The sequence below is a fragment of the Triplophysa rosa genome, linkage group LG7, assembly GCF_024868665.1.
Source record: "Triplophysa rosa linkage group LG7, Trosa_1v2, whole genome shotgun sequence".
In the NCBI taxonomy this organism is placed as follows: Eukaryota; Metazoa; Chordata; class Actinopteri; order Cypriniformes; family Nemacheilidae; genus Triplophysa; species Triplophysa rosa.
The window spans coordinates 189,765-214,778 of NC_079896.1; the positions used below are offsets into that span (position 1 = coordinate 189,765).

The 25,014-nt window shown below is 41.9% G+C and overlaps 4 protein-coding genes across 5 annotated transcripts; 2 read left to right on the plus strand and 2 right to left on the minus strand.

Annotated features, from left to right (window-relative positions):
- The first annotated feature begins 19 nt into the window (after positions 1-19).
- Positions 20-2,258, plus strand: gpr34a (G protein-coupled receptor 34a). Its single transcript, XM_057337323.1, has 2 exons — positions 20-243; positions 1,065-2,258. The coding sequence occupies exon 2, from the start codon at positions 1,122-1,124 to the stop codon at positions 2,256-2,258; it is 1,137 nt and encodes a 378-aa protein (XP_057193306.1). The 5' UTR covers positions 20-243; positions 1,065-1,121.
- Positions 2,259-2,262: 4 nt separating this feature from the next.
- LOC130556385 (peripheral plasma membrane protein CASK-like) lies at positions 2,263-10,424 on the minus strand. The gene is made up of 6 exons (XM_057337324.1): positions 9,646-10,424; positions 3,356-3,468; positions 3,179-3,284; positions 2,859-2,936; positions 2,704-2,776; positions 2,263-2,351 (listed from the first exon to the last, which is right to left on the minus strand). Exons 1-6 carry the CDS (start codon positions 9,702-9,704, stop codon positions 2,301-2,303), a joined length of 480 nt encoding a protein of 159 aa, XP_057193307.1. The 5' UTR covers positions 9,705-10,424; the 3' UTR covers positions 2,263-2,300.
- A 2,134-nt stretch (positions 10,425-12,558) lies between these two features.
- Positions 12,559-17,307, minus strand: fbxl3b (F-box and leucine-rich repeat protein 3b). Its single transcript, XM_057337320.1, has 5 exons — positions 16,899-17,307; positions 16,053-16,446; positions 15,778-15,900; positions 15,520-15,691; positions 12,559-15,379 (listed from the first exon to the last, which is right to left on the minus strand). Exons 2-5 carry the CDS (start codon positions 16,443-16,445, stop codon positions 14,739-14,741), a joined length of 1,329 nt encoding a protein of 442 aa, XP_057193303.1. The 5' UTR covers position 16,446; positions 16,899-17,307; the 3' UTR covers positions 12,559-14,738.
- A 299-nt stretch (positions 17,308-17,606) lies between these two features.
- On the plus strand, positions 17,607-22,906 carry LOC130556383 (sciellin). Of its 2 annotated transcripts, XM_057337322.1 has the most exons (19): positions 17,609-18,105; positions 18,376-18,480; positions 18,571-18,633; positions 18,816-18,860; positions 18,955-18,987; positions 19,062-19,118; positions 19,204-19,284; positions 19,376-19,447; positions 19,559-19,600; positions 19,684-19,740; positions 19,831-19,875; positions 19,957-19,998; positions 20,313-20,405; positions 20,498-20,578; positions 20,659-20,736; positions 21,709-21,792; positions 21,894-22,002; positions 22,138-22,240; positions 22,327-22,906. In XM_057337322.1, exons 2-19 carry the CDS (start codon positions 18,395-18,397, stop codon positions 22,341-22,343), a joined length of 1,188 nt encoding a protein of 395 aa, XP_057193305.1. In that variant the 5' UTR covers positions 17,609-18,105; positions 18,376-18,394; the 3' UTR covers positions 22,344-22,906. The 2 variants fall into 2 exon arrangements, with proteins under 2 accessions (XP_057193304.1, XP_057193305.1); XM_057337321.1 differs by having other exon boundaries at positions 17,607-18,480.
- Positions 22,907-25,014: the final 2,108 nt, after the last annotated feature.

A 25,014-nucleotide genomic window follows, 5' to 3' on the forward strand; every position in this document is an offset into this window, starting at 1 on the left:
GAGTGAGTGAGTGAGTGAGTGAGTGAGTGAGTGAGTGAGTGAGTGAGTGAGTGAGTGAGTGAGTGAGTGAGTGAGTGAGTGAGTGAGTGAGTGAGTGAGTGAGTGAGTGAGTTGAGGACAATCAGTCGTGTCTGTGCAGCTCAACAGAAGGAAGTAAGCGAGAGATCACATTTATTCTCATGTAAATATAGAGGATCAGTTTAATGGAGGAGTTTACAGATGAAGGATTCAACACAAAAAACTGTGAGTAATTCTCTTGTGTGTGTGTGTGTGTGTGTGTGTGTGTGTGTGTGTGTGTGTGTGAAATAGATGAGGTAACTGTTCTGTAACTGAACTCAAGTTAAAAGAGAAAAATCCTGCAAAAATATATATTTTCACCCCTCCTTCAAAATGCATGCAAAACTTTCATTTTTTCTAATTTACAAAAGGTAAAAAAAGCTTTGTTTTTATTTTAATTAATTACTGAAGTTTTCTGACGTTTCATTAATTTCCTTCATTTTTAACACGATGTAATGTTCAATTCAATGCAAATCTACAGCGCTGCGAAGCAGCTTTACAGTAAATACATATGAAAACAAAGACATAAGCGAGACAAAAAGGTAAAAAGTCTAGAAATATTTAAAACCGAAATAAAAAAAACATGAACATTTTAACATACACAGAATGTTAAGCTGTTTTGAATGACAACTTTTTGGATTTTCAGGTTATTGTTTGCACCTTCGTTTTTGAAATTCATAAACAGCATCCGTCTGAAATCTAAAACTGCTTTCATTACTTGATCTCTCTTAGTTTTAGTTGAATTTCCTGTTCAACACATGTACGTTCAATAAAAACTGGCCAAATAATTCCACAGCTTTCCAACTTTCTTTGAATGATTTAAAATGAAATGATTGATGATAATGATGACGATGAGTGTGTGGGTCATAACTGTTGAATCTGGAAAGAGGAAGAGAACTACAGAGCCACACGCTTTCTCTTATTTCATTTGCTTTGGGCTGTGACTGGATTTTCTCTTGTAGTTCATTCCATATATTTGAAAAGAAACTTTCTGTCGTTATTCTCAGAGCTGAAGATTCAAGACTCGAGTTCTCTAAGAAAAGGGCAGCTGCGAGTGAAACACAATGAGCACCGTGAAGCCGTGGACCAATCACAACATCAGCTCCAATCTCTCGTGTCCTCTGGAGGAGGAGACGCTGCGCGTTCCTCTGGCCGTCCTCTACTCCCTCATCTTTCTGTTCGGTCTGGTGGGAAACCTGCTCTCTCTGTGGGTCTTCATCTTTCTGCACTCGCGCAGGAACTCCATCCGCATTTTCCTCATCAACGTGGCCATTGCAGATCTGGTGCTGATCGCGTGCCTTCCCTTCAGAGTGCTGTATCACGCTCGGGGCAACCACTGGACGCTAGGGGAGCGCGCGTGTATGGCGGTGGGCAATTTCTTCTACATGAACATGTACGTCAGCATCACCCTGCTGGGTCTGATCAGTCTGGACCGCTATCTGAAGATCATTGGTGTGCGGGGATCTCGACAGGGCTGCGGCCTGCGCCGGCTGAGAGGAGGCTCCGGCTGGAGCGTGCTGACGTGCGGCCTGCTGTGGACGTGCTCTCTGACGATGGTGGTGCCCATGATCGCCCTGACGGAGGGCAACGAGGAGACGTATAAGTGTTTCCAGTACAAGCAGAGGAAGCAGGTTCGAGGCAAAGCCTACTTCAACATTTTCATGGTGGGCGTGTTTTGGCTGGTGTTCCTGGTTCTGCTGGTGTCGTACGTGCGCATCGCCTGGCGCCTGCTGCGAGCTTCTTGGGACAAACCCGATCTGCCCAACGCCGCGCGCTACAGCCGCACGGCCAAGAAGTCCTTCGTGGTGCCGCTTCTGTTCACCGTCTGCTTCGTGCCGTATCACGCTTTCAGGGGCTTCTACGTCAAATCGCAGCTCAGCGACGTCACATGCGAGACGCGCCGCTTCGCCGACCGCACAAACGAGGTCACGCTCCTGTTTTCCGCCCTCAACAGCTGCCTGGACCCGGTGATGTACTTCATGCTATCTGGCTCGGTGCGCAAGGCCGCCGCCGGGGCGCTCTCACGATTCTTCAGCCTGCATCGTGACACTGCGGTGACCAACAGCTCTACCACGGAGTTCCGGAGGGCGTCTGTGACATCTACTGCCGCGGTGCTGGTCACGTCCCGAAACAGCCTGGGTGTCACCACGACGCTCCGGTGTCAGCCCGGCCTGCTGCAGGACCATCCTGTCCACAAATAACTGACCAAACATGACACCTGGCAAAACCCTTGACAAACATCATCAAACCTGAGAGTTTTGCAACAGAAGTAAACAGCAGTAGTGAGCACAGTCCTACAAGGGAACAGAGACTACAGATGAAGAACAAACGCTGCCCCCTAGCGGTGGAACAGTGTCATAAAACAAACTCACTAAATCTTCTAGCGCTCCAGAAATGTGTGATTGTGGTGACACATTCTGCTACACATATTTCGCACCGCTTTTGCATTATTACATCCTAACACTTGCTCCTGGATGCTCACTGGTCAATATGTTGTAATAAAAGGATATGTTAAAAATATAAAATAATAAAGTTGAAATAAAAAGTGGTGTACTTCTTGTTTTCTTTAAGCACTCATTTAAAGCATGAAGGCAGCGCAGGTTGTGTTATATTGTGAATCCTTGAGCTTTAACAGACATTTCTTACCTTGACGTCTCGGTGTATGACATTGTTGTCATGGCAATAGCGAAGAGCTTCAAGTATCTGTCGCATGTAGTGACTGAGAAACATAAAGCAAACGTGAGACCACTCAGAGAGATGGAGGTGAGACAGGAAGCACAGGATGATTCTGTGTGTCTCACCTGGAAACAGCTTCACTGTAGACGAACCCAGCGTCAGCCCTCTTTACTATCTCAAAACACAAATCTGCACCATCCATACTACACACACACACAAACAGATACAGTCATTTAGTCATTTAGCCGTTTGACTACAATGGTGTAAATGTATAAAGCAGCACAGTTTATATCACAGTGGATTTATCAAGTTCCACACAACAAAAGAAAAGTACCTTTAAAAGCACAGTAAATAAAGACATCTTTCATTCATACGGAACTGAATGATCTTTACTGGATAAATCCATGATCCAAAACAGACTTTACACACACACGCACACACTTACAACTCAAAGACCATGTAGAGCATCCCATCAGAGCTGTATGTCTCCAGTAGCTCCACTATATGAGGATGTTTGAGCATGTGACAGATACTGGCCTCCCGCTTCAGATCTGATGAGAAACAACACAATCTGTCTATTAACTGACATTTGTAGAGTGTGTGCGCGTGTGTGTGTGTTTACCTTCTGTACTCAGTCCAGGGCTGGAGGTGAAACTGGCCACATCTACAATCTTGACAGCAAACTGTTGCCCTGTGTCTCTGTTGATGCATCTACGCACCACACTGAACGGCCCCCTGAAACAAAGAACATACAGATCAGCACTCACAGTAAAGACAGCAACGGTGATGAGCCTGCAACCGTCCACACACACACACCTGCACCTCAGATCTGCAGAATGAACACGCATTCCTACTGCTCATGACACTAACCAGGGCGGTAACAATATTCAAACTAAAAAACGTACAATAATACTCTCATTGTGCACTGAACTCCCCCTGCTGCCCCGGCCCCGGTTGAGATTGACCTCTAACGTCAGAAAGAGCTGTATTTTCTATAGTTAATAAGTTAAAAGTGAATTACGCCATGAACCAAACCATGAACCTAAAACAGTGATATGAACCAAACTGTGACACTGATGTACCATTACACCACTAATACTAACACATTCAGCACTGTTGAGCTGTAACACACACATTCATAAATCAATATGTTTAAACACACACACACTAGGGCTGTCAGGACTCACGATTATAATCGTCTCATTGCAGTGGTTTCAGATCATCGCAATTATTGCACATCTCTATAGAAGACACAAGGGAAAGCTGTAGTTCCTGCATATTGCATTAGTGTATATATTGTAACTAAATGGTAATACTGGTCAAATGTACCACCACAACACCATCCATCACTTTAAAAAATCTTATAAAGCATATATACCATAAAAATTTAATATTACTTAAGATAATATCAGTGTGACAACCAGCCTACCAAAATTTCATTAACATAGAAGTAAAATTTTATTGTAGTCTTGCAAGCAAGTGAGAAAAAAACAGACTAGAAGCTTTTCTATGACTGATAGCAGTTTAATGGTGGCTTCAATTCAGCCCTGATCAATTTACTCAATTTACAAGTATTTGGCCATTGTATTATTGACATGTAAAGCCTACATCTTAAATATATGATGACCCCATTTTTTCAGATGTATTTCCAAGAAAAAATAACAGTCTCATATACAGAAAAAATGGTCGTTTCAAAGCCGAATAAAAAATGTAGGAGAATTAAATGTCAAAAACAGACAATTAACCTTCATAATCGCAATGATTTATTAGACAATTAATCCTCACACAAATTTCATAATAGTGACAGCCCTAACACACATCATTACGGTTCAGGATCATAACAGCACAACACATAAAACACTAAATACAACAATATAATACAACAGTACAATCTTCTCTGTTAGTTTGTGATCGTCTGACATTCTGATGTTACAAATACAACGACTCTCAATAAAACAGTTTAACTCAAGCGTTCACACATCATCAAAAGTCAAATCTGAGATTTCAGAAATTACTGTATTACACATAACCGCAAACATCTATTAAAACAGAACTATGAAAAATAACTTTGCTTTTATGTGATTACATGGATGGAAACAATCACATGACCATGACAAACAACACGATGATGTCTTTTTTTTTTTTTTTTTTTTTCTTTTTGGCGTTTTTGCCTTTATTTGTACAGAACGGTGAGAGGAAGTGACAGGAAGCGAAGTAGAAGAGAGAAGGGAGTGGGATCAGGAGAGGACCACGGGACGTGAATCGAACCCGCGCCACATGTGGGAGCACTGCCCACGAGGCTATCGGCTCCGACAGCACGATGATTTCTAAACAGCAGAAGAATTTTAAAGATCGTGTATCACAGGCAGTTTCTGCCAATCTCATATTATTCTTGAGTGCCTGAACAGTAGTATTGCATACGTCGTAATCTTGGAAGAGTATTTAGTTTGATCACATTTATAAAAGAGAGATACAGCTGTACCATTATTTCAGTAAAAACAGGAGCTGCTGGAGGCGGGACTAGTGGGGAGAGTGGGATGGAACTACAGCACGAGCACACAACGCATCATCACATTAATCCCTTCCTGTTTTGTACATTATGCATGTACACGCCGATTGCCAACAAAACACAGACGTATGACTTAGTTTGACTTACCGCGTGCGGTTCATGTCCGGCATCTTTTAGCACTGGGACAGCGCCATCTATAAGTCTCAAACCATCTCCAAATCCAGCATTATATCCACCGTTTATATAACATCCGTCACTGAAATGCCGTGAACAAACAGACACACCGAAACTTCACTAATCGCAAGAGCACACCGCATCCCATCTTGACACAGCGCAGATAATCTTGATGGTCAGCGGGTCTCGCTCGTTGGTTGGCTTGTGGGCGGGCTCTTTCTTTCACCTTGCTTTTAGCCAATAAAAGGAATAGGATTCCCTGTGACGACACAGGGATCCAGAATTATAAAAAACTTTCCGAAACAAGTTGGAGTGCTGTGGGACTGTATCAAGTACAGAAATACTACGTCATACGTCCAACTCGTTTTTTAACAAGATGACCATGTTAAGCATGAGAAGCCAGCACGTTTAACAGTGTAAAGAAGTCAGAATGCATGACATAGCATGATACCCCATCGTTAAAGAGGTGATATGATTTGCCTTCAAACCTAGTCAGGAGAATGAAACCAACGGATCGACCAGGACACTTTACAGAGGTATGTTTTTATATTGTCTTAGCGGGCGATCACATAGAACACGCTTTTTATGTTCGAAAACGCGAGGCGCACCGCGCTGCTCTGTTGGTTGACTCTTAGGTGCATCTAACAGCAAAAAACGTGTTCTGTCTGATCGACCCCTATGCATTTCCGCTGTGACATGGCGGCTGCAGCAACACGGCTGCGATAACTTAAGGTATGCCACCTTCTTTGCGTGTACATTTGGGCGGCGTCATGCTAACATTACCACATACTGACGTAGAAATGTGGGGGCGTGATTGATCGAGGCGTTTTATGGTGGATTCACACGGTACACGGCACTTTAAGCCGATGTGGCTGCAGCTGGTGTTCACAAAAAGATCAAATATTTTTATCTTCAGCTGCGCCTGCCGCAAAGAGCCGTGCCCGTGGAAGTTGCAGGATTTTGGATGCACGAGCACCACTTGCGCACCGCCTCCCTACGTTTTGCCGCTTACAGCCTATTGCCCTTTAAAAATAAACTGGACAAACGCCACTGCCGCGTACCGTGTGAATCCACCATTAGGCATATCTGGATCAGACTTCTCTTTTAGTTCAAGTAAATAATTTTGTGCAAAATCTTTGAGTTTTGTGACTTTGGACATCTTAAACATGCACAACCGGTTATATAACACATTAAATCAAAAGCAAATTGTGAAATCGTGTCCTATCACCCCTTTATGAGTCCAATACAGTGTGAAAGAGCAGTCTACTGTCATGATAGAGAAACTCAGCTCAACATGTTCATACTGTCACACACAATTAATGTTTATATTTCATACACATTTAATACTCCAATAATCAGCTTAGCGATACAAACATTTGACGGCAAGCCAGTCACACATCACACAATCTGACATCAGGTTCGTTTCCATCACAGGAACAAACACGTTACACGTGTTCACCTGAACACACTGATGTGGCTCCAGGTCAAAAACACTCAACAGGCTGGCGGCGTACTCGCCCGACGTATCACCCTTCGTCAGGCATGCTGGGATTTCTTCACACCAGTTACATGTGCAAGAAGACCATGAGGTCTCTGCTTCAATTGGGCTGATGAATGATTTCCTGTCAGGAGAGGATACTGATAAACCATCCACAGGGCATAAATCCCTATCAAGATATATTGGTGCGGTTTAAGAGCATCAGACAGATTGATTAAGAACATCAGCTCTCTTCAGTCCTGCACACACAGCATCAGGACACAGGAGACTTTTCTGTCCACACCGGACCCTCCGTCATCCGCCGGGTGTCCATACAAATATCAGCATTGCAAAGTAAATAAAAGCCAAAAGTATTTAGGAACTGCCACGTTTCCCATTCCCATAACTGTGGACATCACTTATTTTACACAACATACATGTGTGTATATTTTGTATAGAATATTGCTGCGTTTATCATTGAATTATCCGTGCTTATGTGGGTTATTATTATTTTATTAATTGATGTGTGCTCATAATGTTTATCTGTAAATACTAAATGTTCTTCTTGTGATGATTTTTCTCTGATGACAGGTGTTTGATAGTTTGGATGGTCTGTTAACTCCTCCAGCTGTCAGTCTGATACCAGCTCCATTACTGAATCAAACAAATTCTACTTTAATACATACAAAACAAAACAAGCCACACCCCTTCATTTTCTTGTTCATTATTTCATTTCAATAATAGGTCATTTTAAAAGTCTACAGGGATCTTCACAATAAGTAAAAATGCTGACGATCTCATAATCGGTTTTCTCTATAGTTCTACAGGTGCATTACACCTCACATGACTGACACGGTTCAATCACAGACACATTCAGTCACATTATCACCGCAGCTAACGTCCATCTGCTTCTGCACACACACAAACTCTCATGTGAAAACTGCTTTCTAAACTGAATTCACTCTTGAAATAGCATCGGTGCAGTGTGTACACAAGCAAACTGAACCGTTAGCTGTTACTGTAATGTGGTGACAGGAGACACAGGACTTCTAGCCCTACTGTAGAGGAAACACACACACACACCATCTATTTAAAACACACGCAGGCCAGTTAAAACCAGATTAACACCACAACATCCACGTTTACTAAAACCAACTCGCCAATATCACCTCTGTTAAAAATATCAAAAACTACAGGAGTTAAACTGTGTGTTTTTGTGTTTGTGTGCACTGGTTTGACCTACATTATAACGACGCACAGTCCTAACAATGCAGTGTGTATTCATGTGTTTGGCCACGCCCCCTACATTATGAGGACATGCCGATGTCCTTGTAATTCAAAACATAAAATAAACATACAAATTTTTTTTATTGAAAATGTAAACGTGCAGAAACATTTGAATGATTCTTAGGGTTAGGGGATAGAATATACAGTTTGTGCACTATAAAATGCATTACATCTATGGAACGTCCCTGTAAACCACCAATACCACGTGTGTGTGTGTGTATGCATTCGTGTGGGTTTGTGTGTGCGTACGTGCGCACAAACGCAAGCACGCTCATGTTTGTATATCCCGGTGGGGACCTAAACCTGAACGCACACCAACACATGGGGACTCGTGTCACCGTGGGGACCAAAATTGAGGTCCTCATGGGCAAAACAGCTAATAAATTGTACAGAACAATATTTTTTAAAAATCTAAAAATGAAAAAAGTGTTCTATGATCTTTAGGTTTAGGGGATAGAATATACAGTTTGTTCAGTATAAAAAAAATTACGCCTATGGACTGTCCCCACAGGGATAGTAAACCAGACATGTGTGTGTGTGTGTGTGTGTGTGTGTGTGTGTGTGTGTGTGTGTGTGTGTGTGTGTAGGATTCAGCAACAAAGTCACATGCACAGGTCAGGAGAACACAAGCTGTGGTGACATCATCATGTGTACTGTCATCTTTCTGAAAACAAACATTGTGTGTCCTACAATAGCAACATATGTTAGACAAAACATATCTTGTCATAGAAAGCATTACAAATATTATTTTAATGAAGCCCTCCTATTCTCGTTACTGTAACTAAAAAACAGAAATCTCATTACGACTTACGCGAAATAACTAATAGTTATTTGTAATTCTCATATTGTCATTACATGCTCAACAATTCATGAAGTATTTTTTAGCGTGGTCAAGTCAACCTTTATTTATAAGCACATTTAAAAACAACAAAGTGCTTAATAGTACATGAAAGTACTGTATGTACAGCATAAAGGCAGTACAACCTACTCTTCTATATTGTTTGTATTTGTCTCAGAATAATGAGAATTTGTTGAAGGGGTTATTATCATAAACTAAACTAATATTACATCATCTTCACATAAAAAAACAATTTATTGATTTCTTGTTTTAAGGATGAGAGAACTGAAGCTGATGTGATGCAAACAGGTTTTGTTGTAACAGTAATGTGTAGATATGTATGATATGATGACATAAAACTAGTGAAAAACACATTCAAACAATATAGCTGATTATAACACACACACACAGACACACCTGAGGCCCACTATCACACCAGACACACGATCAGCTGGAATAAACGTTCAAGTCACAAAACACAATTCACCTTTACAAGAGCACAACTGACAGCAGGCTCACAAACACACACACTTCAATGAACATCACTGTCAAATGAAACACGCAAACACAATAGGACACTAAATATCGATGAACGAGTGAAAGGACAGATTTGACGTGATCACTCACTTTCCGATCACCTCACAGAGCTCGTACACATCCTCAAACAGCACGTCGTCGTCAGCCATTCTCCCGCCGCCGAGATTTCCCTCAGAAAATCTCTAATTGACCACACGGTCGGTCTGGTGCTTCTGCTGTTGAGAGGAACTATCGATTAGAGCCCCTTAGAATCAGTCCAGTCCGAATCAGATCAGATCAGATCAGATCAGACGATTTTCGCCCTCCGCCCCGTCGACACCCGGATCCCTGTAAATCCCCCAGATTCCCGTCGACGACCACCGCGCGTCTTAAGATGTCTCCTCGCGCCGGACGAGGATGTGGGTGATGCTGAGCTGATGTCAGGAAAAAACAACGCACAGGGATTCGGGTCGCAGCATCCGCGCTGCCGCTTCAAATAATGGATGTCAATCTGAGGCGAGCGGCCGCAAAAAACGCGCTGATGCGCTCAAATGGCTCGAGCGTTCCCGACGATCCGCCTGAAACATGAAAAGCCATTCAACGGCGCAACCGCCTCAGTGGCCGTCGGAATGCGCTCATCGTTGTCCTGCTGTTGCACCGGCACACGCCTTAATCTTCCGTTAAAGCGGCTCGGTGTGCAGAAAGAAGGCAGCGCTCCCGTGTAACGGTTTTCCGCAGGTTTCTCTCCTCCTGCTACTCCAGTTCAGAACGCGAGCGCCCCGCCCTTCCAAGGTTATGAAGCTCGGGGACGAAGAGCCGTAATGGCGACAAACGTGCGTGTCATTCCCCGGATGTTTCCGTTGACAGATTTAGACCCGTTGAGCCAAAATGTAGGAACAGGGCGCGCCTTTGAGCCAACGGTACGCAGTTTCCAAATCTATCCAGAGAAAAGCCGTTCTCCCGTGAACCAGCCAATCATCGAGCCGCGTCTCAGAGCGTGCTGGTTGACCATCAAATGACGTCAGTGCTTCTGCGTGTATTTTTCACGCTGTATAAATGCAGCAGGAGCGCACAGGAATATTACAATATATTGATCATGTCTGATAATAATCGGGGAGTTATAGAGTGATTGATGGTCCTGATGGGCAGAAACCGTGATCGTAGCAGATCGCATAGCCTTAAAAATGTCATCATATTTTCATATGTAAAGCCTGTATGTGCTCGTAATAATGTACTGAAATAAAAACCTCTCATCATCACTTTTTACATGAACAAATATCGTTTCAAAATGGTAAAGATTTCACAAAAAGAAATAAAATGACGTGTTTGTCAGAGACTCTCGTTGGTTTAATAGAAAGAAATAATTCCATTGGTGAGTGAAGTGATGGTTTTTTCTGTCCAAATCAAATATTTAAGTAAAGAAAATAAATACAAAAGAAACACGGCGTTTTAAAGGGATAGTGTCATCATTTACTCGCCCTCAGAATGTTCCAAACCTATTTTGTTCTGCTGAACACAAGGGAAGATATTTGGAAGAATATTAGTAACCAAACAGATCTCATCCCCCATTTACTGTCATAGTAGGGATAATAAATACTATGGTAGTCAATGGGGGATGAGATCTGGGTTATAAACTAATGATTTAATGTGATTAATTTCATTAAAGTCTAAATACATGGCTTTACCATCACTTTTGATACAAAAGCAAGATTTAAGCTAATCTTATTTTTGTTGGGTTGCATTGTTGTTTTTCTGAAATGTATTTTTGAAATCAGCAAAAATGTAAACTTCACACACAGTTTTTACTCTGCTGCCTGTCTGTCAACATTTTTATCACATAATAATTCACCATACTGTCATCCTATCAAATGAAAAGAATTCAAAGTTTTTTATAGCTTCAGTGTCATCACAGTTTAAATGTTTGAATGTCTGTCACAATAAATGTCATGAACTGACTGTTCATTTTAATTTCTGTAATAAATGTGAAGTATCTTTCATTTATCAGGAGTTAAACAATTCTTGACATTCTTTCATATTTCATACATCATGATGATGTCAAGATGAAAACTCATTAACAGAACTTTGATGGGAATGTTTTAAAGGTACAGGCTTGCCTAGTATTTCTTAAAGGACATTTCACCCAAAAATGAAAAATCGGCCATCATTTACTCGCCCTCAGGTTGTTCCAAACCTGTTTAAATTTCTTTGTTCCGTTGAACACAGAGAAAGATATTTGGAAGAATGTTAGCAATTTTCAGTTCTGGGACATCATCCACGACCATAGTAGGAATAAACATATTGTGTTTTTTTTTGTTCTGTTGAACACAAAATGAGATATTATGAAGAATTTAGGAAAACAAAAAGTTCTGGGGCACCTTTGACCACCATTTAATTTTTCCTGCTATGGCAGTCAATGATGTCCAGGAACTGAAAATTACTAACATTCTTCCAAATATCTTCTCTATGTTCATCAGAACAAAGGAATTTATACAGGTATGAAAGAGGGTGAGTAAATGATGACAATTTTCATTTTTGGGTGAACTATCCCTTTAAGAGGTCAAATTTTTAGCAAGCGGGCAATACAGACTGCGTATGTGATATTTAAATGAATATGAATCTGAACAGAACTTCAGGTTTATTTAAACCTTTGTTTATCTGTTACAATAATGTTTCTGAGGTGGTTAAAACAAACAGCTGCACGGATGTTGTGTGTAATGATGCGTGGAGCCACAGAGATGCGGTTACTATGGCGACACAATCAGGAAGGGCTGGTGTGTGGTAACTCAAGGGCATTCATGGATTCAGAGAAGAATCACACACAGATGAAGATTTACTGCTGCAGAAGAGAAGTGTTGGACATTCACATTCTTCATCAATTTGCCCTATAATAATAACGACGATGATGATGTTTTGTCCTCACATCTGCAGGGAGAAACTCTTTCAGCAGGACTGATGTCAATAGAGGAGAAAATGACACATTACTATTCAGAACGTTGTAATAAAGAACTGCTCAACAGCAAATGTTTGATTATCAATTTAAACCAAAACTTTTATTAAGTAATTTACCAGATAACCCCTGCTACAGTATTAATAAAAACACCTTGTTTATCATGTTGCAATTTACTCACATTATACAAATATTACAGCTTTTTTTGCCAATGATTTTATTACAATTAAATGCCAATGTAACCGCAACAAAACTAATAGGAACAATTATTACATTCACAAAAGTTTATTCCAAAACAACAGAAACATTTCCACAACAACATGAACCTTTTTAATTAATAAAATCTATGTAGTCATGATCAATGAACTGAAGCTGAGAGCAATTAAGTGCCTGAAAGAAAACAATTAACTAACATTTTAAGCACAGGAAAAAATAATATGAAGAATAACGTCATATTAGGAGAAATATTGACACAACTCATCCTATACTATGTACATTTTCGAAATACATTTCTATATAAAGTGCAGGGGGGAAATAATATGTTATGTCCATGTCGACTAAGAACTCACTTCATATTATAAAGCATAAGTTATATGAGAACAGAAGCGTTTCCATCCAGAGCAGATTTGTGTGGATCAGACCCACAGAAGAACTTCTGCTGAATGATGAAACTGTGTGTTATTTAAACCTGCCAGAATAACTGAACAAACCACCTATTTCTTTACTTTTCCCTCTGTTTTATAAACTGAACAAACACTTTTCCCACCATAAATCAAATAACTGATGTATTACAGACGAAAATAGAGATGACATCATGATGAAGCCCAAGGATTACGAGCGGACACAGATTATTCAGCGTGAATGTAATTGACACATTCATGTGATTGTCCTTCCAACCAGACCGAGAGATGAAATCATCAGATTAAAATAAAAACCAACCAACATTCTTATTTATCTATAACAAATGACATCAGCAAAGAAAAAGAGAAACATTTGAACGATAAGCTTCAACCATGTTAAACCACCAAACAGGCTGATACTTCGTTTGGTAAAAAGCCTTAAATAAACCACTGAGGATCAAGAGTCATTCAGCCTGTCACTCACAGCTCAGATTGGTCATGACATCACGCTGTGAGCGTCTGTTAAAGTGAAGTGAAAGTGACCTATTAGTCAGATATGGTGACCCATACCCGAAATGTGACCTCTGCATTTAACCCATCCAGAGAGTAGTGACCACACGTACACCCGGAGCAGTGGGCAGCTATCACTGCAGCACCCGGGGATCAAGTTGGGGTAAGGTGCCTTGCTCAAGGGCACCTCAGTCGTTACCCGCCGGCCCTGGGAATCGAACCGGCAACCTTCTGGTCACGAGTCCGACTCTCTAAACATTAGGCCACGACTGTTGCACTCTGAACAAACCAATAAAACATCCACTAGGCACGCACGCACGCACGCACGCACACACACACACACACACACAGGCTTTGGTTGACTATCCCCGTGGGGACAGTCCATAGGCGTAATGTTTTTTATACTGTACAAACTGTATATTCTATCCCCTATCCCTAAACCTAAAGATCATAGAACACTTTTTGCATTTTTAGATTTGTAAAAAATATTGTTCTGTACAATTTATTAGCTTTTTTGCCCCTGGGGACCTCAATTTTGGTCCCCACGGTGACACGAGTCCCCATGTGTTGGTGTGTATTCAGGTTTAGGTCCCCACCGGGATATACAAACACACACACACACAGATTTGTTTCAGTATACTAGTGAGGACATTACATAGACTTCCATTGATTTTATATCAGGCTTATGATATATTCTATCCCCTAACCCTAACCCTTAACCTGACAATCACATAAACATGTGCCCTCTATTACATTTAAAGACAAACACTGTTTGAGCGAATTATGAGCCTTTTTATTTAGTGAGGACCAGTAAAATGTGGTAAAACATTTGGCCCTCACAAATATAGCTTAACCTGTACACACACACACACACACACAGTACGCACACACAAACCAATAAGACATCCGCTGCTGAGAGAGAGACGACACAAGTATACACACACACACACAGTACAAACACACACACGGAGCCTGACAGGACCTCTGACTGTTGATTAAACACAGAGTGGTGTAAATATGCGTCTTATAATTCAGCTGGAGTTTTCCTTCGCTCTCCTCCAGAGAGTCACCGTCAGGTTAGGGCTGAGAGGGGGGGAACTGTTTTGCGCCGCTGGCACTCCGGCGGTCTACCACGTAGGCATCATGTCAGGGAACCAGACCCGACCCAGATGCTTGGACACCTCCCAGTGGATGTCATCCAGTTCGTACTTATTATCCGGCACCAGAACCTCCTCCATGATGGAGAGCTGCGTGAGGCGCCCGCCGCACATCTTCACAAACTCCACGAACGCGCTGCACGACACCTCGCACTCGCCCAGACCGATGGCCGACAAGTGTTTGCAGCGCTCGGCGATCCGGATGAGCTCCTCGTCGAGAGGACGGAGGCCGTTGGCGCACACCACCAGCTCCACCAGCCGCGGACACGTCAGCCCCACGCGACCCAAAACCTCCTTGCTGACCGAGCGGCCGAAGTACAGGTGCGTGACGGGAAGCTCGTCGCGGAAGAAGGGCCCGAACTCATCCTCGTACAGGAAGAAGTACATGACCAGGTTGAATTTGGGCGAGTGGCGCACCATGGCGTCCCAGCTGCTCTTCTTGATGGTGTGGAAGTGCTGGCCGGGGTTCTCGCTCACCACGTCGATGCGCAGGTGCTCCAGGTGGACGTGCCGCTCGGACGAGAGGGCCAACAGCAGGTCATCGCTCAGCAGGTGATAGTTGAGCGCCAGCTCGCGTAAGCCGTGACACTGATCCGCCACGCACAGGATCCCTGTGAACAACACGCATCAGTTAACCTGCAGTCATGGCACACGCTAATCATGTTTATCAAACGGCTCGCTGCTGGATGAATCTTTCACGTGAGTGTGTGCAGTTAGTTCCTGTACGTTATTCTGTAAATGATGACATCACCTGCAGGTGACACGTGCGGGCAGCTGCTCATTTTCAAGAGCTTCAGTGTGTCGCTGTTATTGGCCACCAACACTTTGAGTGACGGGTCGTCCACCGGCGTGTCGTCGATCTTCAGCGATGACAGAGATTTAGAGTTCACGAACACCACCGTCAAGGCCGAGATGAAATGAGACTGAGGAGAGAAAACACAGACGCCTTAACATAAATGACATCTCTCGCCAGCGGCACAAGAGGTGAACCCGAGAGCGCGGGACTGACTTTGGGCAGCTCCATAAAGCTGGGTCGAGCGGTGGAGATGAGCCCGAGGGTCTTCAGAGAACAGTTGACCAGCTGAGACAGAATATCACAGGCCGCTTCTGCAGATTCTGTGCTGCTGTCCACCTGAAAACACACAACGCATTCTTCAATCATTATTGACAAACCTCACTGAAGTCATTCAACACAGTTCTCACACCACCAAACACGGTTCCTTGTTCAAATCCGCTCTGATGTGTAAACGACATCGTGCGTGTTTGTACCAGTGTGTCGTGTACCTTAAAGCTGACGTACTGCAGGTGGTTGGAGTGTCTCTGGATGATCTGTTTGATCAGGTCGGGGTGAGTGGCCTTCAGGTACGAGCTGGCGGGTTGATTGAGCTCAAACTCAAAGCATCTCCAGAGTTCGGGCATGTGGAAGACCTGATTCCAGCCCCAGCACACCTGTGATGCGAACGCCCGGTCCAGCAGCGGCAGGAACTGAAAGATCTGCAGTAAGATCTCCTGCGGCAGCTGACCCCAGTCCACCGTCCCGTCCTTGTGATCGCGCTCCTCCGAGTCCTCGCGCCGGAGTCTCTTATGGAGCGCGGCGGCCCCGGGTCCGGGTGCAGGCCCAGGAGGAGATCCTCGTCCCTCCTCCTGATCATCTCCTCGTTTCTGACCTCGTATCATTCTGAGGAACAAACAGCAGCAAAGCGTGCGAGTAATGATGAGTAACACCTGCTTTACATGTTTAAATGACACACAAATCATTTGATTCATCTGACAGATGATGACAGCAGTTTATTCAGAATCCATGTAATCATGACTGAGCTTCTACAACACTCATGGATGAATGCAATAAACACCTGCACTGTGAACACAACTCCACACAGTATCATGAACAATCAAAACACAGTTGTGCACATGCACTGCTGTATAATAACGATCACAACAACTGAGTTATCATCATCACACTACACAACACAACAATGACAGTTGCCGTCGTTTACTGACGCGTGTCACGTGACTTATGTGTGATATTTACATGAAAACTCAAGACTCAACTCACCGTGTTCGTGTGTCACTGTGAGAGTGTTGTTGTTGTTGTGTGTGGGGGTCTCTGTCAGTGTTTGTTGTGTGTACCTGTTTTGTTTTGCTTGTGTTGTTGGTTCCGTCAGTGAATCAGTGTCGCATCAGCCCGGGCCCGCGCGTGAACACTTCATCCGAGCGGCGCGACCCGACGCGATCATTGGCTCTCGCTCGATGTGACGGTTCGGCGGGAGATCGATCAGATGAGATCAGACTCTTTACTGAGGATCAGTTCGAGTATTTCTCCGTGTGTCTCGTGACCCAATTAAACAAGGCTGTAGTCTGCAGCGACGCGCGCACTCGCGAAAATGGCGCTGTGTCGCGGTGCATTCTGGGTACATTCGAAGGATTGTAGTTTTCACGTGCTGCCAGTAGAAGGCAGAAACACTCGAGAGCATCTGCAAGTGTTTTAATATTACCGTCCGTCACACACAACATCAGACATCATTCTCAAACGCGAGGTAGTGAGGAAAGACACATCTTTATTTACATCATTAAACACTCAAATAACGTCGAAATTCGTGTATTTCACAGTCAAAGCTCAGAAACTTCGCACATAAAATGTATTTACACACCCAACATGACAAAAGTAATGTTTCTGAGCGTTTCAAACTCAAGCTGGGACAGAATGTTCATGTGTCTCGTGTGTTTGTGACAGGTTTACAGTAAGTAACTCACCCTTCAGGTTTACTGTATGAGAATGAAGGCCTCTCATTGGCTGAGAGATCAGAAGAGGGTGTGGCAGCAGAACATCAACACTTTCATTCACATTCACATCATCACAGGTTCCTGTCAAACACAGGTGAGTGAATGCTCCTCCATTACACCACATCACGTAGAATTGAAGTGTTTTTGAGTATTTTGTGTACGTGTGTGTGTGTGTGTGTGTGTGTGTGTGTGTGTGTGTGTGTGTGCTATTTATCATACGTGATATGTGTTGGACATCACTGAGGTGTTTTAAAAAGCATTTGCGTGTGAAAGACATGATTAATTAATGAATCTAATCACATAAAAATGTCATATTTCACATTTGTGTAGTTAGAAACGTTAACATACAGCCACCGTGAGATAAAAAGCAGAATGTCTGTGTATTTAATTTGTTGGCTCTGTAAATGAGTGACAGGTGAAATAGAGACAGAATGCAGAATGAGAAACTTGTAATCATCAGGGTGTGTAGCAATTGTTTAGAGTTTTTGAAGGGGGCGTCTGCTGGTTGATCAGGACGAGTAACTTCAGGTCACACCTAGAGAACTGCCAAAAGGTACCAAGACGTGAGAACAAACACCTGCCACAAATATGCATGGCAACATGCCCGCAGCACTGTACACGAACACAAGCATTCACTTTAACATTGCATGTGCTGATCTCCTGTGTACTTCACTTCACAGTACACTACAGACAGATATCACACATCTCCTCTCAAGATCCTCATGTTCTTTTATTTACCGCACATGTGAAAGTCAATCGATACAAATGATATTTTGTGTAAAGAAGATGAAATCTATTTTAAGACACACACAATGTGTCGCAGGTTTTTGAATCCCAGTAAGATGATGGAAGACAGCGGCAGAAGAAGAACCATGTTAAAGGACGGCAGCTGGATCAGACGAGATGTTGAGGAGGACGAACCGGTCGAGTACGACTCCAACACAAACACATCGAGTTGAGTTGAAATGACATGAGTGGCAGACGCAGATCTAAAATATTTCTGATTTTGCTTTTGTAGTTACGATCCAAACTTTGGTAAATCTGTCCTGGGACGGCTGAAATCAACAGATGATGCTGACAGGTACAACTAGAGTGGAAATATGAGGGATGTTCAACCCTGTGATTTCCCAGAATGAATATTGTAACAGAAATCAAAAACATTATTTGAAATGTAATTTTCTATAATGAATATACATACATTCATTCATTTGTCAGACTTGAGGTCAGATTATAAACCTCCTCTGTGATGTTGTGTCATTTCAGCCCCCCGGTGAACTCTGGGAGATCCGTCAACTCTTTAACCAAACAGTGATCTATAATCTTTTACCTTCAAAGCTGTTTAGAAATCCCAGCGTGTGTTCAGATGAATGATCAGTTTTATCTATTTGTGATCTCTCGACAGATTTGGTGACAGTCAGGCGCTCAATAAAAGCAGGTGGGGTTTTCTGTTCAAAACTTGTTTATTTCATAAGGAATTCAGATGGTTGATTCTTCATTGTGTGCTTGTAGCATCAGCACGACAACTAAAAGCTCTGTGACGCCCCGCAAACCTCCCGTTCCAGTCAAGTGAGATCAGCTCCTCTTTTTATACTGAAGAACATTGAGTGAACACACACATGAACCACTAAACATGTGAGATGTTGTGTTGCAGGAATCCAGCGGTCAAGACCTCACCTAACACATCAAGTTTTACCGCCCGTGTTTTTTCAGGCGCAAACACAAACAATAAACCGTAGGTGGAGAATAGTGAAACGTTTGCCAGTGTCTCGTTCTTTATCTTCAGCGTTTATCAAACACAAGCGCTGTGTTTTGTGTTTTTACAGGGTAAGTAGTCCTATTAAAAGATCATTCGGTGAGAAGTCTCCAGAGGTCACCGTATCTCAAACTATCAATCGGTGAGTGTCTTGTTTATTTTGTCATCACTTCTGTGAATATTCTCTGCTGGGATTTGATCTTTGAATATCGATTGAAAAGAGTTGATCTTGTGTTTAATTTATGTGTAATAGAGTAGAAAAAACCTCCAGTCCTGCACCTGTCTCACCTGTGATGTAAGTCTTCACATGTCACATATGTTTTATATTTCATCACGGTTCAGTTCACGTTGTCATTGATTGTGTGTTTGTGTAAACAGTGTACCTCCACCTCCACCTCCACCTGTGTCATCCGTCACATCCACCACCTCCAGCATGTAAGAGAGGACATAATGTTCCATGAAATCATCACGATTCATTCTGTATGTCTGTATGATATGAAACTGTATTTCTCTTCTATACACTAGTGTGAAAACACCGGTCAGTCCATCACCTGTTAAGAGCCCAAGCAGGTAAGATTCATCATCGTTCATCAACATGTCACATGATCACATTTCTCTACTGTGTGTGACTCATGTTGTCTGTCTTTTAAGATATGAAAACGAGTCGCCCACTTCCTCAGTGACTACTACTAAGTGAGTGTGTTTAGAGGTCAAAACTGTGTGTCTATGTCTATGTGTGTTAGTACGTGTGCATATTGTGTGTGTGGAGTGTTTTATATGTGGGTGTGTCTGTCGTCTGTGTTTTCACCTTTTTCTTGTTTTTACAGGTACAACTTTAATTGTTTTGCTTATTGTCAATATGTCTTGTGTACAGCTGCTTTGTAACAATGAAAATTGTAAAAAGTGCTATATAAATAAAGTTGAGTTGAGTTGAGAAAACTAACATTTGCAATTACATTCATTTATTTAGCAGACACTTTTGGTCTAAATGTGAAATGTTTTAACAGACGGATCATCAGCAGCTCTAACTCAAGTTCTCTTGTCCTGGATGAGACTCGAAGTACAAAACCTTCAGAGAGCTCAGAGAACTTCAAGCTGAGGTGTGCACACATTCATCACATACACAAACAGTATTCACTGTGGAGTTTGATACACATGATGATGTAATATTTGTTTGTGTACGCACACACAGTGATGTCAGTTATTCTTCAACACGCACAACTCCATCATCTGAGAGCCTGAGCACAACCTATTACAGCAGTCAAAGATCCAGGTAACATATCAACACACTGATGCTACATTAATGACAACAACAACAAAAAATGGTTTGATTCACAACATTGTGTTTGTCAGTGCTCCGCTGGATGATCTGTCTGATACTTTAATCCTGAGCCGCTCTGGAAGTGTGTATTCACAACCGCTCCAATCCCAGTGAGACATACAGTACACTCATTTTCTGCTACACACACATGAATGAACACTGTTAACACAGATAGTGAGACAGTACAGACAGTGAGACAGTACGGATAGATAGACAGTGCGGACAGTGAGACAGTACGGACAGTGAGACAGTGCGGACAGTGAGACAGTACGGATAGATAGACAGTGCGGACAGTGAGACAGTACTGACAGTGAGTCGGTACGGACAGTGAGTCGGTACAGACAGTGAGACGGTACGGACAGTGAGACGGTACGGACAGTGAGACGGTACGGACAGTGAGACGGTACGGACAGTGAGACGGTACGGACAGTGAGACGGTACGGACAGTGAGACGGTACGGACAGTGAGACGGTACGGACAGTGAGACGGTACGGACAGTGAGACGGTACGGACAGTGAGACGGTACGGACAGTGAGACGGTACGGACAGTGAGACGGTACGGACAGTGAGACGGTACGGACAGTGAGACGGTACGGACAGTGAGACGGTACGGACAGTGAGACGGTACGGACAGTGAGACGGTACGGACAGTGAGACGGTACGGACAGTGAGACGGTACGGACAGTGAGACGGTACGGACAGTGAGACGGTACGGACAGTGAGACGGTACGGACAGTGAGACGGTACGGACAGTGAGACGGTACGGACAGTGAGACGGTACGGACAGTGAGACGGTACGGACAGTGAGACGGTACGGACAGTGAGACGGTACGGACAGTGAGACGGTACGGACAGTGAGACGGTACGGACAGTGAGACGGTACGGACAGTGAGACGGTACGGACAGTGAGACGGTACGGACAGTGAGACGGTACGGACAGTGAGACGGTACGGACAGTGAGACAGTACTGACAGTGAGACGGTACGGACAGTGAGACGGTACGGACAGTGAGTCAGTGTGGACAGTGCAGAGAGTGAGACAGTATGAAGAGTGACTGTGTGTGTGTGTGTTGTTGTTGTCAGGACACACATGATGTCAGTTGATCAGTCACACTCCAGTGTGTATTCACCTACAAAAACATCATTCTCAGAGTTCACCTCCAGCAGGTCAGAAACACATTAATTCATCTCATATTAATTGATTGATTGATTGATTGATTGATTGATTGATTGTTGTGACACTCAGTGCATGTGGATGTTTTCTACAGGTCTGTCAGCAGCCGTGATGTTTGTTCAGTTTGTGGTAAACCCACCCCTGGAGCAGCAAAAATGATTCTAGAAGATCTGCAGATTTTCTGTCACACCTCCTGCTTTAAGGTAATACTCCGGTAAATGACATGAATGACCTCATCTCTTCTAAATCTGTATTTACTATCTGTTTCTGTGTGTGTGTGTGTGTGTGTGTGTGTGCGCGTGCGTGTGTGTGTGTGCGTGCGTGTGTGCGTGTATCAGTGTGCTGTATGTCACACAGCTCTTGGGAATCTGGAAGCTGGAAAGTCTTTGTGGGTTCACAGAGATCGAGTGAACTGCTCAAACTGCTACAGTAAGATCAAGGGTAAATATACTGTACTTCATCATCATACTTTACTTTTTATTTGATCATGAATCTGTGAAATTCTAAATTTTGTATTTTTTTTCCAGGTCAGTGGTACAACTGAGAAATCCATGAATGTAAACAGAGACTGCTGGCAGAATGTAAAGAGATTATTCATCCAGATCCAGTCAATGAGTTTGTTATTAAATGTGTGTGTGATGAGGATATGTGGTGATATTTATGAACATTACAGCATGATAAAGATTATTAAACTGTTTTTCTTATGATTATCATTGGGCAAAGATTTAATCATTCATGAGCTTATACAGTATACATATTAAACTTTATATATTCAAATATGGTTTAAATGCAGCTACTTCTATTAATTTCATATAATGTCATTGTGGTAGGTGAGGTGAGGTGTTTATTCCTATTATAAAACGGTTGTATTTTTGTAGATGTTGTAACTTTTCTGTGTCAAATAAACGTCAAACTCACATTTACTTCATCTGAAAGCTACATTCTATAATTATGAGTGGCGATTACTGATGTTTATCTTCTCTTTGATGTGTGTAATGTCGTGTTTTTGTGTGTAGTGTTTGTTTAAAATCTGTTTTTAAGATTATGGATTGTGTTGATTATGTTAAAGCATTTTTAATTAGCTGTGAATTAAAACAATAGAGATCATGGAATGACTCCCTTTAAATAGATGTGTAGATCAGTGGGGCCACGGCCCCAAGATGGGCCGGGGGGCACCGTTTTTGTGGCATTTCATGAAATATAGAAATGTATCATAACTAGGGTTGGGAATTGAAAATCAATTCCAATTTGGAATCGAATTGAAAGGCTAGGAATCGGATCGGAATCGAAAGGAATAGGAATCGGATACTTGAGATTAAAATGTGAATTCCTCTTATCAATTCCTGTGTACATATTTTCAGAAAAGTACATGCGTTGCATGATCTGCTGATATCTCAATAAAAGCCCTTATGAAAATTATCGATATTTTTTACTATAGTAAGCACAGTTTAGCTATAGAATTTGCATTAAAGCACAGAATCACAAATTAACCATAGTTGCATTATAGTAACTGCAGTTTAACCATGATGTAGTTCAACTATGATAATACAAATTGTAATAAATCAGAAAAGGTGTGTTTCTATGTGTAAATATACACAAAACGCTGCTCATAAATATATATAAATATTTTGCAAACAAGTCAACAAGCAGGCTAAATGACCATACAGGTTGATATCTAAATGTTTTACTTCAACTGTGGAATCAAAACTGGGAATCGATAAGAATCGAAATCGATAAGCAGAATCAGAATTGGAATCGGAATCAATAAAATTGAAACAATTCCCAACCCTAATCATAAGTTGTATGCAATCAAACATCAGAAAAATAAGACCAAAAGAATTTATGTTCCAGCATTGTATAATTGATGATGTCTTTGGTTCAATAAAAATTGTTTGAGAACCACTGTGTTAGATATATTTAAAGGTGTGTGTGTGTGTGTGTGTGCGTGTGTGTGTGTGTGAGTATGTATATTTCAGTAGCAAAACTTGAGAGCATGTAGATTTTAACTTGTGAACTTATAAAGTATTTGTACCTGTACACTCACAGCCCCAATGTGAAAACTTGTCAAATAAAAAACTGAAGTTGAATGTTGAGATTTGCACTCGTGGACACAACTCACAAATCTGTCTTCTGCATTTGAAGTTGCAGAAAAATAGTCACAAATGTGTAAACTGGCATTTACAAAATACATTGGCAGATACAAATGCATAGCACATATTTACACGTTTTCCTAGATTCAGATTTGAATTGCAACGACAAACAGGCATCTACAACCTCTCAAATCTGTGACTGCAGTTTCAAATCTTCCCGCCTTGACTTTTGCTACTGCTTTCGCGATAAACCCGTTGCAAAACTAAAGGCGTCTTTACACAGGCGAGTTAAGGCGTCTCTGTGGCGGATTAAATTTCTCTGTAAATACTCATTTTCGTGGTTTTAAGCCGCTTCAGATTCGGTTTCTGTGCCGCCTTTGCTGTGTAAAGACGACATAACTTGTGCACTTGAAAGCTCAGAGGCGAGAGAAAGAACGGCATTTGATGACGTCACGCGGCTGAGCCACACCGCCCCCTAATGGCAGGAAAAATCACAATGAAAAGATCTAGCAAATAATAGTTTAATAATGTTGAAATAAAACAGTTTTCAACTAAAGTCACACTTATGTATACTATCATGTATAACTATTCCATGAATTATATATCTTGTATAGATATCATTCCGTAATGTATTTTAATGATATCATTCTGTATACTATTGATATTCCGTTAAGTATATTGTTTTAAAATATAATGACAGGATGACTACATTTTCCATTATGTATACTATAATGTTCATTGATATACTATATAAAAATTTACATTTACACAGTTCAACATTATGATTCTATAGCCTAACCCTTGAGAATTATTATTGCTTTAGTTATAATGTTACCAATATTATATTAATATTTAAAAAAACATGTTCTTGGTAGTATAATATAAATGTCAATTAAATTCAGTGAGCAATGTATTATTGACCATTATTGCACTTTTAAGCTATTTCTACTTTTTTATATTTTTTTGTTATTTTCAATAAAGGGAAAATGAACAGAAATTGTATGCAGGACTGTGCAATGCCACCATATACAGTATTGGGGTTGTGGGTTTACCTGTAAGTTTTTTTTCTCATGGAAGGTTTAGATTTTTAACAGATGAGCTTAAACATATTTAATCAATATTTAG

Coding starts and splice junctions, on each gene's coding strand:
- LOC130556385 (XM_057337324.1), bottom strand. CDS start 9,704: ATGGCTGACGACGACGTGCTGTTTGAGGATGTGTACGAGCTCTGTGAG. Junction 2,937..3,178: donor CTCTACATGGTCTTTGAGTT/GTAAGTGTGTGC, acceptor GTGTGTGTGTAG/TATGGATGGTGCAGATTTGT. Junction 2,777..2,858: donor TACAGTGAAGCTGTTTCCAG/GTGAGACACACA, acceptor TATGTTTCTCAG/TCACTACATGCGACAGATAC.
- gpr34a (XM_057337323.1), top strand. CDS start 1,122: ATGAGCACCGTGAAGCCGTGGACCAATCACAACATCAGCTCCAATCTC.
- fbxl3b (XM_057337320.1), bottom strand. CDS start 16,445: ATGATACGAGGTCAGAAACGAGGAGATGATCAGGAGGAGGGACGAGGA. Junction 15,901..16,052: donor TGCAGTACGTCAGCTTTAAG/GTACACGACACA, acceptor GTGTGTTTTCAG/GTGGACAGCAGCACAGAATC. Junction 15,380..15,519: donor CCCGCACGTGTCACCTGCAG/GTGATGTCATCA, acceptor TGTTGTTCACAG/GGATCCTGTGCGTGGCGGAT.
- LOC130556383 (XM_057337321.1), top strand. CDS start 18,365: ATGTGTCGCAGGTTTTTGAATCCCAGTAAGATGATGGAAGACAGCGGC. Junction 19,601..19,683: donor GCACCTGTCTCACCTGTGAT/GTAAGTCTTCAC, acceptor TTGTGTAAACAG/TGTACCTCCACCTCCACCTC. Junction 20,406..20,497: donor TCAGAGAACTTCAAGCTGAG/GTGTGCACACAT, acceptor ACGCACACACAG/TGATGTCAGTTATTCTTCAA.